At 41.8% G+C, this 13,898-nt stretch overlaps 1 protein-coding gene across 5 annotated transcripts; it reads right to left on the bottom strand.

Moving 5' to 3' along the window:
* Window positions 1-161: 161 nt before the first annotated feature.
* Window positions 162-13,658, bottom strand: srrm1 (serine/arginine repetitive matrix 1). Of its 5 annotated transcripts, XM_026291856.1 has the most exons (17): window positions 13,557-13,658; window positions 12,611-12,700; window positions 12,318-12,440; window positions 9,926-10,096; window positions 9,511-9,611; window positions 9,156-9,380; window positions 8,324-8,509; window positions 8,102-8,221; window positions 7,668-7,876; window positions 7,292-7,372; window positions 2,970-3,056; window positions 2,628-2,763; window positions 2,436-2,522; window positions 1,864-2,346; window positions 1,572-1,758; window positions 1,078-1,251; window positions 162-933 (listed from the first exon to the last, which is right to left on the bottom strand). In XM_026291856.1, exons 1-17 carry the CDS (start codon window positions 13,575-13,577, stop codon window positions 823-825), a joined length of 2,592 nt encoding a protein of 863 aa, XP_026147641.1. In that variant the 5' UTR covers window positions 13,578-13,658; the 3' UTR covers window positions 162-822. The 5 variants fall into 5 exon arrangements, with proteins under 5 accessions (XP_026147641.1, XP_026147548.1, XP_026189506.1 ...); XM_026291763.1 differs by lacking the exons at window positions 162-933; window positions 1,078-1,251; window positions 1,572-1,758; window positions 1,864-2,346; window positions 2,436-2,522 and adding an exon at window positions 5,135-6,465; XM_026333721.1 differs by lacking the exons at window positions 162-933; window positions 1,078-1,251; window positions 1,572-1,758; ... (2 more) ...; window positions 2,628-2,763; window positions 2,970-3,056 and adding exons at window positions 4,428-4,982; window positions 5,135-6,465.
* Between the last annotated feature and the right edge of the window lie 240 nt (window positions 13,659-13,898).

Here is a 13,898-nt window from a genome sequence, read left to right as displayed (position 1 = left end):
CTGCATTTGAAGATATCACACCCAGCTATGGGAAAAATCCCACCACCTTAAAAATAGCAAATCTGCCTGTTTGTCTTTTTCTACATTGGTATGAAACTATAATCTGTTTGACAGAAAATAATCAAACTTTCCAGTGCTTTTTATAAAGAAAAATACACAGATCCTAAAAAAGGTTTTAATTCTGAAAGGATGACAAGATGATAGGAGCCAGAGTTACTAATACAAATCAAATTGCAGCCCCACAGAGATTAGCTTGGTGCAAGAATGGTAACATAACTGAACATCAATCCATTTGAAAAATTATATAATATCCTTATGACGCCAGACTGTTTTAGTCTTTGAATAAAATAATTTCAGCAGATTAAACAATGCCAAATACCTCTAGGAAGTTACAATAGGGACAAAACTTTCTGTTACAGCCTCTTACACTGCACCCAGCTGTGTTCCACTGTAACAACATGTTACTCTAAGTTGGTTTCTCTCTATATTCCATAAGGTCAGTGGTTCATGCACATTGGCGATTATCACTGCACATGCAATCATTTCTCAACAGAATCTACCGTAGGCTGTGAAAAATATCTAAATCTGACCAACGTGAAACAGTTTCCCTGTGCAACAATTTAAAATTATAGACAACACAAGCTTCTTTACAGTTTAGGTAATACACTGACAAATCAAGCTCTTAATGAAACACACTCTTCAGAATGTACCAAACCAGTAAAAAGAAAACAAGGCTCTAGAATTAACTATTTGTACATTCTAAAGCTGAATCAGGTTGAAGACAAACAGTGAAAATTCAAAACTGAGAAAAGCCCTTTGTTTTCAGGACATCTGTGATGGAGACATCTGGGCCTTCCTCATGGAGCGCAAGGCCTTCTCTCTAAGGTGCTTCTCCAGGTCATCCAAGCTGTCCTCGACTTCACTGTCTGATTCCTTAATGAAAAGCAAGACATACATAACCATATGCATACAAACACAGGAAACCTATGTGGCAAATGAAATAATAGCTGCTCTAACTTTTTTTTTTTCATATTTACAGAAGCCCTTGTTTCCTAAAATCATAGAAACACACTTTACCTTTCTCGAATCTACATCCTCCTCCACACCTTGGGTCTCCTGTCCATCTCCACTCACGGGGACACTAGTCTTCTCCTTCTTATGCTTCTTGTGCTTCTTATGTTTCTTCTCTTTCTTATGTTTCTTCTCCTTCTTCTTTTTCTTTTTCTTTCCACTGCCTTCAACATCAGAGTTCTGCAATAACATAGACTTATCAGGACTATTACATAAAACCACAAAAATCATCAATAGAACGATATTTCAAACATTATTGTGCTATGGAGAACAGTAATGTTTATGCCACAATAAGGTTCCTACTACTTTCAAGACAACCCTTGATCTCATTGCAGTAACCAGAGAATTTGCAGAGTTAACACACAGTTTTCTTTTGTGTGGTTTAATATGTATTCAATCTCATTAAAATGTCTAAAATGTGAAGATGCTGCATTTTCAAGTTGTTATAAGTCTAAAGGCTATTCAAGCCAACCTTAGGTTGATAAGCTAAAATATCAAACCTTGTTTGGAGACTGACTGCCAGAAGCACTCCTGGTCTGTTTAGCAGGGGGTGGGGACCCACTGGCAGAGCGAGATGGTGAGGGAGAGACAGATGGAGGGGCTGGACGTTTCTGAAGTGCAGGCTGAGGGGAAACAGATCTTGATCTGGAAGATGCTCTCCTCATAGGCTGAGGGCTAGGAGAGGGCCTGTTAAGAAGACAAGATGACAATTAATGATGGATCATACACCAAACAGGTTTTAGTGTACAGAACAGATTAAAACTATATCATTCTGTCAGATGCTTTGTTTACCTCAGGTTGCTGCGTGGCTCTGGGGTGCGGGACACTCTGCGGATTGGTTTGCTGCTGTGTGAAGGGGAGTGCTGTCTCCGTTGGTTAGATGGAGATGTGCTTGATGTTTTAAAACGCCCCTGGGGGCTGCTGGAAGACCTCACAGCACGACTACGGTTTGCAGGGGATGGGGAAAGGCGACTTACGGCTCGAACAGGGGACCGTACATCCCTGCTTGGACGGACAGAAGGCAACATGGGGCTCCTCCTGTGTCTGGGTGGTGAGGAGGAGGAGGGAGGCGTGCGTCTCCTGGGAGCAGGGGAACTACGGCGTTTAGGGGACCTAGAGGGGCGCCGCTTCACCCCTGGAGAAGAGCGTTTTGCTGGAGAGCTAGACATCTTCCTTTTCTGTGGAGGCAAAGGTGAGGGGCTGTAGCGACGTTGGATAGGGGGAGAATACCGTCGGGGGGATGGAGATCTACGACGTGGAGGTGGTGAAGGAGACCTGGGAAAAGCCAAATTTAGCAGTTAAAAACATCCACAATTGCCATTATAAATTTGAAAACTAACTAGGTAAAATTAATATGCCTATACCTGCGTCGTGGTGGAGAAGGAGATCTGCGACGTCGTGGGGGAGAAGGAGTGCGACGTCTGCGTCCAGGAGATGGAGAACGCCTTTTTCTAATGAGGAAAAACGAGAAATACAAAACAAAGGGAACATGAGCATCTTTGAATCTATAAACTAAACATTCAGAAAATAATATGCAAATATACTTATTGTCTTACCTAGGAGAGGCATCCCTGTGTCGCCTGCGAGGGGAAGGTGTACGGCTACGTCTCCTCCTCACGTCACCATTTCTAGCGCTTGGCCCTGCTGTTGGCCTCTTGGGCCCCTCATCTTCTGAGGATGAAGATCCTGTATCTGAAATCACAGGCAGAGGACATCAAAAACTATTTTACTGTAGTCTTTCTTGTATGTGATGAGTTAAAAAAAAAAAACAGCAACCAAGTTGTGTGCCACAGTTTCAAAAGTCCATAAAACAAAGAGTGCAAAATGACATGGACAGAGACTTGGTTAAAGAAAGTGGGTATGGTAGAGGGAAGAACAGGGATAAAAACGTTTTTAACCTGAAGACGATTGTTGATTCTGCCTGCGATACTGACGTCGCTGCTGCACCGAATCTGCTGTTGCCCCTTTCTCATTTTTATCCTCCTCTGAAATGTAAAGCATTGAGTTTCTCATCAGTATTAGTAAAACCAGTGAAATAGACTGCGAAAGAAAAATTACAGATACAACAACATAGATACCCTAGACCAAATATTTCTATTTCATTCCCTTGCGTTAGCATAAAAATATATTTCATTTTCTTTCTTCGGTTTCTAGTGATCATAACTGGGATTGATACATTATTACCAAAAAGAATTAGAGTGGGCTAACAGAAGCTAATAGGAGCATGGTAATGTCTTTGGCCAGAGTCAACTTTCTAGATTTATTTTCAATATACTCGATGCAAACTGGGTTTTTTATGGATTATTGCAGCCTGGTATATGCGAAAGTTTAGCAGCAACATTTATTTATATGTATTTTATTTGCAATGTCATATTTTATAAAATGCTCACGTTAAAGTCCCTTCGCACAAAAATGTGCTCATCAAAATTGAGCAGTACATTCTAAATTTATATTTTTCAAACAGGTCCTCTTACTGGAGGACCGAATTGAGGAGGCTTGGCATCACAGGAGCCACGAAGACAAGAGCCATCAAATCTGCCAGAGGCCGCTAAGACAGCTTTAAGATGGATCTAAAGGTCTGACATGTGGGGCAATGCAGCGGGACACAAGTTGGGGCCTTATCAACCCTGGCTGGGTCGCATGAATGAAGGTGTCTGACGCTCAAGACCCGAAACATCCACCGAACTCAGGAAACATCACTGATGATGTGCCCCCGTGCATTTACAGATGTACCATCTAATCTAGCATTGCCATTGACTCCCAGTAACAGTCTGGGTAACTGGACAGATCAGAGACAACTGGCGAGTCTGTGGACAGCGCGGAGAGACGGCAGTAGTATCCCAACCTGCATTTTCCAATGGAAGAACCCAGACGAGCTACAGATCTACCCACAAGAATATACCCCATAGGGTGCCCAAGAGGGGGGAGAGTGAACACCCCATCAGAACGGACCTAATGGCAACAATCTCAAAAAAATGGACTATCAACAAGCAGATGTACATGCGGCAAGGCCTGCAAGAACGAGAGAGGCTTAAAAATTCATCAGGCAAGGATAAAATGCCTAGGATCTTGTCACTGGATCTAATTCATGCAGATCAATCCCCCATATGCTGGTTGAGTCCACCCTTGAATGACATGCTAGATAAAAGATCTCATCCGGTACTACTAACTAAACTAAACACCAGATGACCCCAGGAAACATTACTGATGATGTGTCCCAGTGCATCTACAGATGTATCTACTTACTACCTACTTTTATTGAATTTCTTTTCTTTTAAACTGCATCTAAACTAATCATAGATACCAAATAGTCGTTATTTTTGTTCTCTAACAAAGAACCTCACTTACTGCCCATGTAACATTTCTACTTTATTATAAAAACATAAAAGAGCAAGAACAAGATCTATAAATGAACATAACCCGAATAACAACATAAAAACGGGATACAGAACAGTTCAGGGGAGGCAGGAGGTGCAAATGGTGTAGTAATGCTCCTTGCAAACATGTTTTCCACATTGTGTGCAGGTGCAGCACACAATTCTCCGTGTAGGGCAGACTGCACACTGCTTCCTCACACGGGCAGTGGGTATGCGGCTGGGGGTGGTGGTGGTGGCAGCACTAGTGGGGTTGGCGTGTGTGGTGGGGTTATTGAATCCAGCCTGAGCTTGTAAGACAAGGCTGGCAGCCTCTGGTATCTGTGGGCGGGGTCTGCGAGCCATGTGTGGGGTGATCAGTTTTTTCCCCAGCTCCTCCAGGAACAGCCTCCTTTTATGGGACTTTCCCTGATGCCATTCTGGATTGATGGCCATCCACACAATGTAAGAGTTCAGGGCACTAATGTCCAGTAAGTTAAAAAAAAGGGCCAAGGGCCACCGTCTGGTCCTCCTTCTGCAGCTGTATGTAGCAATCATCTGCAAAACAAAAAAGGAACAGAAAAAGATGAAAAATGCTTTTATATACAAGAAATGCTGAATAGTAAACAGACAAGAACATAAATATATGTGTAGGCTATATATATATATATATATATATATATATATATATATGAATTTTGTAAACATACCTCATCCATGGTATCCACTCCTCCTTTGCAGCGATTATAATCGAGTATGATCTGGGGCTTCCTTTTCTCACCGCTGCTAATCTCCGCCACCGAGTGTTTGGTGCTGAGCAGAATAACGTTTTTGCGTTGCTTTGGAACGTAGGAAACCAGGGTGTGAGTTGGAGTGAACGCAAAGATGGAAGAGAGGGCCTCTCTCCCATAAACCCTCAGAAGCTGAGGGGGAAGCTCTGATAGGTTTTTGCGCATTGTGCCAACCATGGTGTTCTTCCTTCGAAGCAGCTCCTCTGCCAGCCCGAAGGAGGAAAAAAAATTATCACACGTCACATTCACCCCTTTCAACCCCTCCGTCATATCCAACACAACCCTTCGTCCTTGGTTTTGTTCTGCCGGCGCACCAGCTAATCGGCCTGTATAAAGAGAAACCTTCCATGCATATGCTGTTTGTACGTCACAGGTGACCCACATTTTCAAACCATACTTGGCCGGCTTCTTGGGCATGTATTGCCGGAATTCACAGCGTCCTCGGTATGGCACGAGTTGCTCATCCACACAAATTTCCACATCTGGATTGAACATCAGAGGAAGCTGGGCAGTCCACAGATCCCATATTTCCCGGATGGCAGCCAGTTTATCCGCTCTCCGGCGCCACGGTCTGGACAGCGGGTCATCAAAACGCAGAGTTCTGCTGATCGTCTCAAAAGTTTTGACTGACATGGTCGCCCGAAAGATATGCCGGCCTGCCTGGTTATCCCACAGGCTGCGGGTTGCTTCGCCACGGGACCGATAGACGCCGGCCAACAGAAGCAGTCCAAAGTAAGCCCGCACGGTAGTGGCATCGAGGTCCTTCCACTTGGGGACCATCCTTCTCCCATAGAGGTTGGTATATTCAGTGACAAGTTTTGTGATCTTTGTTGTGAGGAATAAATCAAAACTGTCAATCAGCTCACCAACTCTAGCCACCGCATAGCAGGTGGGTCCAGGGGTTAGTCCTGTGCCTGGAGGCTTAAACTGGAGTCTCTTGGAATTTGTGGGTTCCCAGTGGATCTTTCTGTTTTTGGAAGTCCATGAAAGGTCCGGTAGCATCTCCCCTTCATCACCTTCAGATGATTCAGTGGAACTGGTGGAGGATGAGCCAGCCCCCGGGAGGTACTCCCCATCCTCATCACCTATGTCTGTATCAGAATCCGATGTTACAGAGTCATGCTCTGTGGGCTCAGAACTGTGCTCCATGATGAGCGAATCCTCAGTGCTGGAGTCCCTCTCCATTGTGCCAGGTAAGAAATGAGCAGCTCTCCTCTTCTGTACTTCTGTGCACCCAGCTGCAGCTGCAGCTGTGTAAACAAAGTCAGGTTCTGTTTTGGTTCTTGTAGCGACTAACTTTCATGTGCTGGGAAAGGTCATGCAATTAGTTTATTCCAAAGCTGTGCATGGGCCCTTGCGTAGATGTGTGTTTTACATATTTTATGATAAAATATGTTTTAACATTTGCATAAAAGTTACACGTGAAACGGAGGATATTGGCAGAGATGCCACTTGAAAACTGGCTGCGTTTTTAAGCATTCCGTCATACGGTAATGCAATGTGCACGCTGTAGACGTGCACACACACAGACTCGCATGCATACATTCCCACACATGTACTCATGTACTCTCACACACGCACACGTGCGCGCGCGCACACACACACACACACACTTGTAATGCCTCTGAGCTTGTGTGGAAGGAGGATATAATGGAAGTGTCCTCTATCGGGAAAAGAAGGTATTTCCCCATTTGCCATATATTGTAAAAGTGACATAATCGGGAAGGAAATCCCCAAGTACACACTTAAAGCCACAGGCCACAAATGAAATGGAGAAATGAGAATACGCATGTTTTATACTTTTTTTTTGTGGTTTGTTTTTTGTTTAAAATACTAATTTAAATGGCTTTCAATGTGGACTTTTTTTTTCCACAAACGGTCCTTAATGGGTCCTTATTTCAGGCCATGGTGTTTACAGTAGGCTAAAAATGAATAATACATGAAAAAAATTTAAGAAAGCCCAAAAATGCATGGGCTTGCATGAATCATTAACAATATGCATGAAAAAAGGTAAAAATGTGCTAGAAATTGAAAGACAAAACACAAAAAAGTTCACCAAAGAGTTTTAATGCTCACCTGAATCAGACCCTTCAGAGGGTCTGGGTTTGACATTATCTGCTGGAGAATCGCTCCTTCCCCCTTGTTTGCGCTTCAAACCTGAAAGACACAGCATCAAAAATTACAGATCTACACAATATAATTTTCATACTCTTAACACAGCTCTTAAAAATAAGTTAGCTTAGGCCTCAAACTGTGCACATTTGAAATGCACAGGAATAATTAGGTGATTTGCATACATATTTACACTGGAATTTACACAAAATAGGATTTTAAATACAGAAAGCTCATTTCAAAGAAAGGAGGAGCCAAGGAGTTAAGTGTCCTAGGCTTGTCAGTAATAAAAAAAGAGCATAACTATAGAGAGCAACTTAAATAAATAAAAAGGTGATACCAGATGATCTGGGTGGGGAAGTAGAGCTCCGGTTCCTTCTGGTCCGTGGAGACTGTGATCGTCTGTCCCTACCCACAGGGCTAATGGAGTTGTCAAGATGATGGACCTGTCTTCGGGGTGGTGTGCTAGATATTCTTTTCATTGCTTTTTTAGGTGAGCGAGAGCCTGAGGAGCTGCTGCCAGAGGATGAAGCAGAGCGAGAGCGCCTCCTGCAGGACACAAACATAGTTAGCAAACTAGATAGTGTTATTGTGACTTTGAGTGTGGAATGGAGATGATGCTGTGAAGAATCTCCCCAAGGGACAACAAACTCTTAAATGGAAAACAAAGTCTAAGGTTTTCCATATGGCCAGGTCATGGTCTACACAAAAGCACAAAAGTAGTAGTAATAAACACAAACATAAATAACCAACTTTTTTTAGCATCGTACTGACCTGCGCACAGGGGAGCGCCTATGTCTGTGTCTGGAGCTGGTTGGACCACGTCTGGGGGGACTCCGTCGACGAGGAGACATTCTTCTCCTGGGACTCTGCCTTCGACGAGGGGAGTAAGATCTGATAAGGTAGAGAGGATGAACTGAAAAACCAGAACTTAAAATATACGCAAAAAACAAATAAGACACTATAATAAGGTCATACATAAATGTCACAAATTACCTAGAACGGGAGCGTCGTCTGCGAGAGCGGGAATGAGAGAGTGAGCGGTGGTGGGGTCTTTCCCTCCTGCTGTCCTTCTCCTTTTCCCGGGACCTGGGCCTTTCCTCTTTCTTATGAGTTTTCTCTGGAGAGGGTTCTTTAACTTCAGTCACAGAGTCTGCTTTTACCACCTCCACAACTGTGTCACTATAGGCCAGAGAAAGACATTGATGTTTTAAATGGACCCAAACAGGCTACTACATACCCAAAACAAAACCATTTGGTCTTGGATACACCATGTCCAGATATTCTGGATGAACAGACAGAATGCTGTCCAGTATGAATGTCCACCGACAGTGTAACATCACCAACTTTAGGATGTAATATTATTTATTATGTTACGTGTGACTGATTTTAGAAATTTATTTTGGCATTAGCCTGAAGCATTTGTTGTACATTGCTGCTCTGATGACATCTCACTGACAGAACATGTCGAATTTGTTTGCCAATGTCTGACTACAGACTGGAAGTTGTGTGGTGAAATTCTTTTGTCTTATATAGGACAATTTGAAATGACCATTTATTACAAACAAAGCAGGAAAGGTATTCCTACATGGCAACTGTGGGGTGTTTGTGAAGCAAAGAGTTTTGTGAATCTGATCTGGAACACCGAAGACAAGTTTAAAAATACATCAGAAACATGGTCTTGCAAGGACCACACTGTTTTAATTGGCTACAAAGAGTACTCACAAATTTAAAATTATGCAAGGGGACCTAAATGGATAGTAATAAAGCAGTAACTGTGGATTAGGTATAGCTCAAATGCAAATTATACATCAGGTATTCAGCTAACCATGTGGAAGAAGCCTCTTGGATGACTGGTTCTGGCATTGTTCTTCCTGATGTATCTGGGTCCGTGTGCTGCTCTAAAGGTTTTTGGGGCAGCTGCATCAGAGGTGGGGGAGGGGAACTGCCCCCAACTGGACTGGATTTGCGTCTTGGGGAGCGTGAGGGGCTACGTTTCCTATCCCGTTTTACTGGTGACCTTCGTCGAGGTGATGGTGACCTTGACTTGCGCCTGCACAGAGAACAAGAAAACAGAGTTATGTTTCCATGTTCTGTGCCAAACACAAAAATCCAATATCCAGTCACTGGACTTGATAGTAATTTTATTACATTTATTTATTTATTTTATACACATTTATTACCTCCTTGGGCTCTTTGACTGAGCCCTCTCTCTGGCATCTTTGTCCTTTTCCTTCTTATCCTCATCAACTTTCTTCAGTGAAGCAAGCTTTTCCTGCTCAATCTGCCAGAAAGGGAAAATGGGAAAACAATCACTTTACAATGCAGTAATCCAGCAGTGTTTAAATAATAATAGAAATTTTTGGCATCACACACTATGTTTAACATCACTAGCCACAGTTCTATTAGGACAACTCACCACTTTACATCTTTTTTTCTCAAATGTCTGTCCAGAATTAGATACTTTCTATCCAAGATTTGCCAGATTTATTTATAGCATTAGCTTTTCCTGCTTGGGTATAGGCTGCTACACTACATAAGCATTCACAGATCTAGGACTTTACCTTTTACTAAAGTTTACTTCAGGGAGAAGCTCACCTGTCTCTGTTTAATTTCCTCTTTCTTCTGTTCCAGAAAAGCTGAAGGAATGCCAGCAATGTTGTCCTGGGCACTCAGCAGCAGGGGCCACAGGTCCTTCATGAATTCCCGGGCATTCTTCCCATTCAGGAAGCCTGTTAGGTTGATCTGCATCATCTTGCTATCCGGATGCTGCAACACACACACGAAGGGGGGACAGAAAGACCATACAGCCATTGAAATAATGGTACACTCAATATCAGGGGGAAGTAGGATCCCACAAATGGGGCTTCCTACCTTCTATTCCTTACTTAACTATTCCTGTGACTACGTAGTTTACCATACTCAAAGTTTAGACACAGTGGCTAGATAACTTAACATCCCTGGGTCCAATACTGGACTCAATAACCTATCAAAAACAAAAGTGTGACTGATTTAAATCGCACTCACAAACTCATCAAACTGAGAATGTGAGTTACCAGAGGGGAGACATACCTACTGATACGAAATCTGCATGCAATACTGTTATGCCCATTTCTGATTTTATTTTCCCACATGTACAACCCTATATATCACAAAAAATTACTTCTCATTATTTGATTTACCCACTGTTTTCCCCACTACTTTACATTTCTATGTCACTACCCACCCTGTTTTCCAGTCTCCCCAATCTACACTTCAGGAGATAAACAAATAGCCACAATACAGAGTGCATTAAAACCCAACACTGCAAGTACAGTTCCGGTGTCTTCAGTGAGTCCCGTGGGATCAGTGGGCACGGAGCTCCCTTGGCTTGCTTCCGCTCCCTACTGCTTGAGACTCAACCACCTTGAGCTTAATGTTATATCATTTATCTAAATTGCAAGAGACGAACAAGCAATAATGAGTACACAGATACACAAAAAGGAGTTTTATTTCAACAACTGATTATGAGAATAATTGTGCGATACCGTAATCTCAATTCAATAGCCCGTTCTTACCATAATGCAGCAGTACCCGTTAAACTTAGCTTCAACACCCCACCCCAAAAAGCCATGACAAGCTAAAGGTAAATCAAAAATTTTAAAAATATCTTTAGATGCTTTGCTGGTGACACTTATATTATTACTAAATAAAAACATATTTAGTCTTTAGCATCTCAGGAAAATGAATTAAAGTTTAAATGCGTACGTGCCAAAACTTGCATTGACGTGTACAAGGAAATAGGAGCCTAGTAATGACCTAATGGAGGATACTGTGTGTAAGTTACTTCGTTTTTTTCCCTTCATTACCACTTTTTCTATTTCTAAAAGTAAGTCTGTGCAATGGAAATTACCCATTATTCAGATGTCCAAAGTGTGATGACAACTGGGGTGGCATGACTAAAACCGCCTTTTTGAATATAATATCAAATTAAATACGAATTTAAACTAAGCAGCATATTGGACGAATAACATCTACAGTTTAGTCTTCAAAATAAAATACAACTCTACTGGCAGAAATGTTCAGATACTTGAATGAAATTCTAGTTTTTTTTTTTTATAATTAACAAAATACCAAGCTGAAGTTACTGATCCTTAAAGTTGAAAGTCTGTTGCATATCTGACCAAATGCAACTGGGACAGTCAGTGGATTAAAGACTTGATACAGAGTCACTGATCCAGCTGAAAATCTTGTTTTTGTTGGCCTCCAGCGGTTGAAGCTTGCTACAGTGATGTACAGATGCACATGGGGTGTGTTCATGAGACCCTCACATAATTGTGGTTATAAATAACTTCCAGAAGATTATCCAAGAGTTGATACCTCTTGAAACATTCAAATCAGAGGTGATTAGTAATAGATTACTTTCAGCTTGGTGTAAAAATACTCTACTTTAAAATATGTAAAGGATATCTATTAGTCCTAACAATATGCTGTGGCAAAAGTTTTCTGACTATAAATCCAGTTGCATCTAAAGGGAGCTAGGTGATTAAAAGATGCACTGCAAGTACCTATGGAGAGTATGATTATGGCATTATTAAGGTGTGTCTTTCACTGACATGATATAGGTGATCCCTGATTATAACTCACCTCAAACCACAAACTGCACCATGAAGGGAGAGTTGGGCTCAGTGACTTTGGGCTCAGGAGAGAGCTAATTAGGTGTTGGTGCTATACTTCTGATGCAAGGTATAACATCCATATTGGTTCAGGCCTTTTGAATCATAAATCACATCATCATTAGAAGACTGCTGAATAAAGGCACTTTGTCACATAACAGCAAACATGGTTATGTCATATATCAGATTTATACCAATTGCTGTTTACGCATTCAATTTCAATTTGACTAGGATGTGCAATGATTTGATAAGATCCCTTCTTATTGCCTAAGCATTGCCCTCAAATTTATGACTTTAAGGAAAAAAAACACACAAAAAAAAAACAAAGACGTTACCTTTTCCTCAAGCTGGTTAAATATGAACTCTATGACGACATCGTCCTCGAACCCCAGTATCTCGGTTACTCGCTGAGTAATCCAAGGTTTGATGACTTCCAGGTTCACTTTGGTCATGTCCACCTAAGGTAGAAACAAGCAAACAATGGCACCCACTTAGTAAAGTCTGAGTGAATCAGCTGAAGCTACAGGGTTTTGCTGGGTGCAGTGTGTTTCACTTTCATCCCATCTCTGCAGATGATATACGAGCACTAAACATGGCATAAATATTGTAACAATGGATGATCTTTTACCTTTTTGTCCAGGCATTCTGCAAATTTCAGCTGCTTCAACAATTTCTTGTGCTTGTTGCTGAAACGATTATCTTGCTCCGCACTTGTGCCCTATACAACAATCAACAATGAATCTTAGTTATATCATTAAATGAAACGGGACAGTCAAATATAGACGTATTTGCTTGAAACATGCCTGGCAAGTTGCACAGAAGTTCATGTTATTACCCATTACGCTACTTTAGCGAAGATATGTAGTCAGACAGAATATAAATGGCATTTAAGTATGAGTGCACGGTTAACAGTAGCTGCCGTGACCACAATATCGCATTAAAATTTAGTTATCGTTAAACCCAGTCAGACATGACACTGATATCAATAAGCTAACGTTAATCACGCTAACAGTTAGCCTGATCTTCATTCAATAAAACCCGACATTTTATTATTAGTCACAGTCCTGAAGCTATAGTGACGGGCACCAGCTTTGGCATAAAAAGAGGAGCAAAAGTCACATTAGTAGAGTCAATGCGCCTTTAGCCCGACTTAAACTCACTAACGTGAGCGTAACAGGGATCGTGACTCGCTAGCACCACCCGGGCGCCATCTTCAGCCAATGCTAAAATATTAGCAGTGGTTAGCTAGTTTGGCTCGTCTAATTCCTGCTAACGTATGTACCTATAAATGAAAGTAAAAATCCCATGATGTGTAAGCAAGCTAACACCATACCAATGTATTGCGTAACAAACATTAACTGTTGTAAAGAAGTGCAGCTAAAGTCAGCGAACAGACCAGTTTTGACACGAAATCTAAGGTTGTAATATTAACCAGTTGATAGACGGAGCCCTGCCAGCGCGGCCCTCCACCTAAACACACAGTTAGAGCATAAAATGTTCTAAACAAATAACTTATCACCACACAACTCAGCAGAAAGCCACTAAAGAGCCTTAAATACGTTTAAAGTTCTTACGCGGAAAAATCCCGCGTCCATTATGGGGAAAATGCAGGCGCTGTGGAGAAAGACGTGAGAAGCCTCGCTGAGTCTGAGAGGTAACCGCAACCGGATGGAGAGTGCGCCCCTAGAGGAAGGAACAAATACTACATCCGGTCCACGACTGGGAGGGGGTGTATCTGTGATTAAATGTTTATCAATAAAATAAAATAAAAAAATAGATCAAAATAAAATAATGAATAAGTATCAGCAAAATGTACTTCTTAAAAGCAAAATTAGTGTTAGAATATTATTTATTTTATTTCACAGGCTTAGAATGGATGCATTGACATTTGAGCAGCATTTTACTGTAGCAGGTCG

Source organism: Mastacembelus armatus, chromosome 22 (genome assembly GCF_900324485.2).
Source record: "Mastacembelus armatus chromosome 22, fMasArm1.2, whole genome shotgun sequence".
Lineage (NCBI taxonomy): Eukaryota > Metazoa > Chordata > Actinopteri > Synbranchiformes > Mastacembelidae > Mastacembelus > Mastacembelus armatus.
The sequence above is the reverse complement of the archived record's forward strand: the minus strand, read 5'-3'. Positions and strand labels throughout refer to the sequence as shown.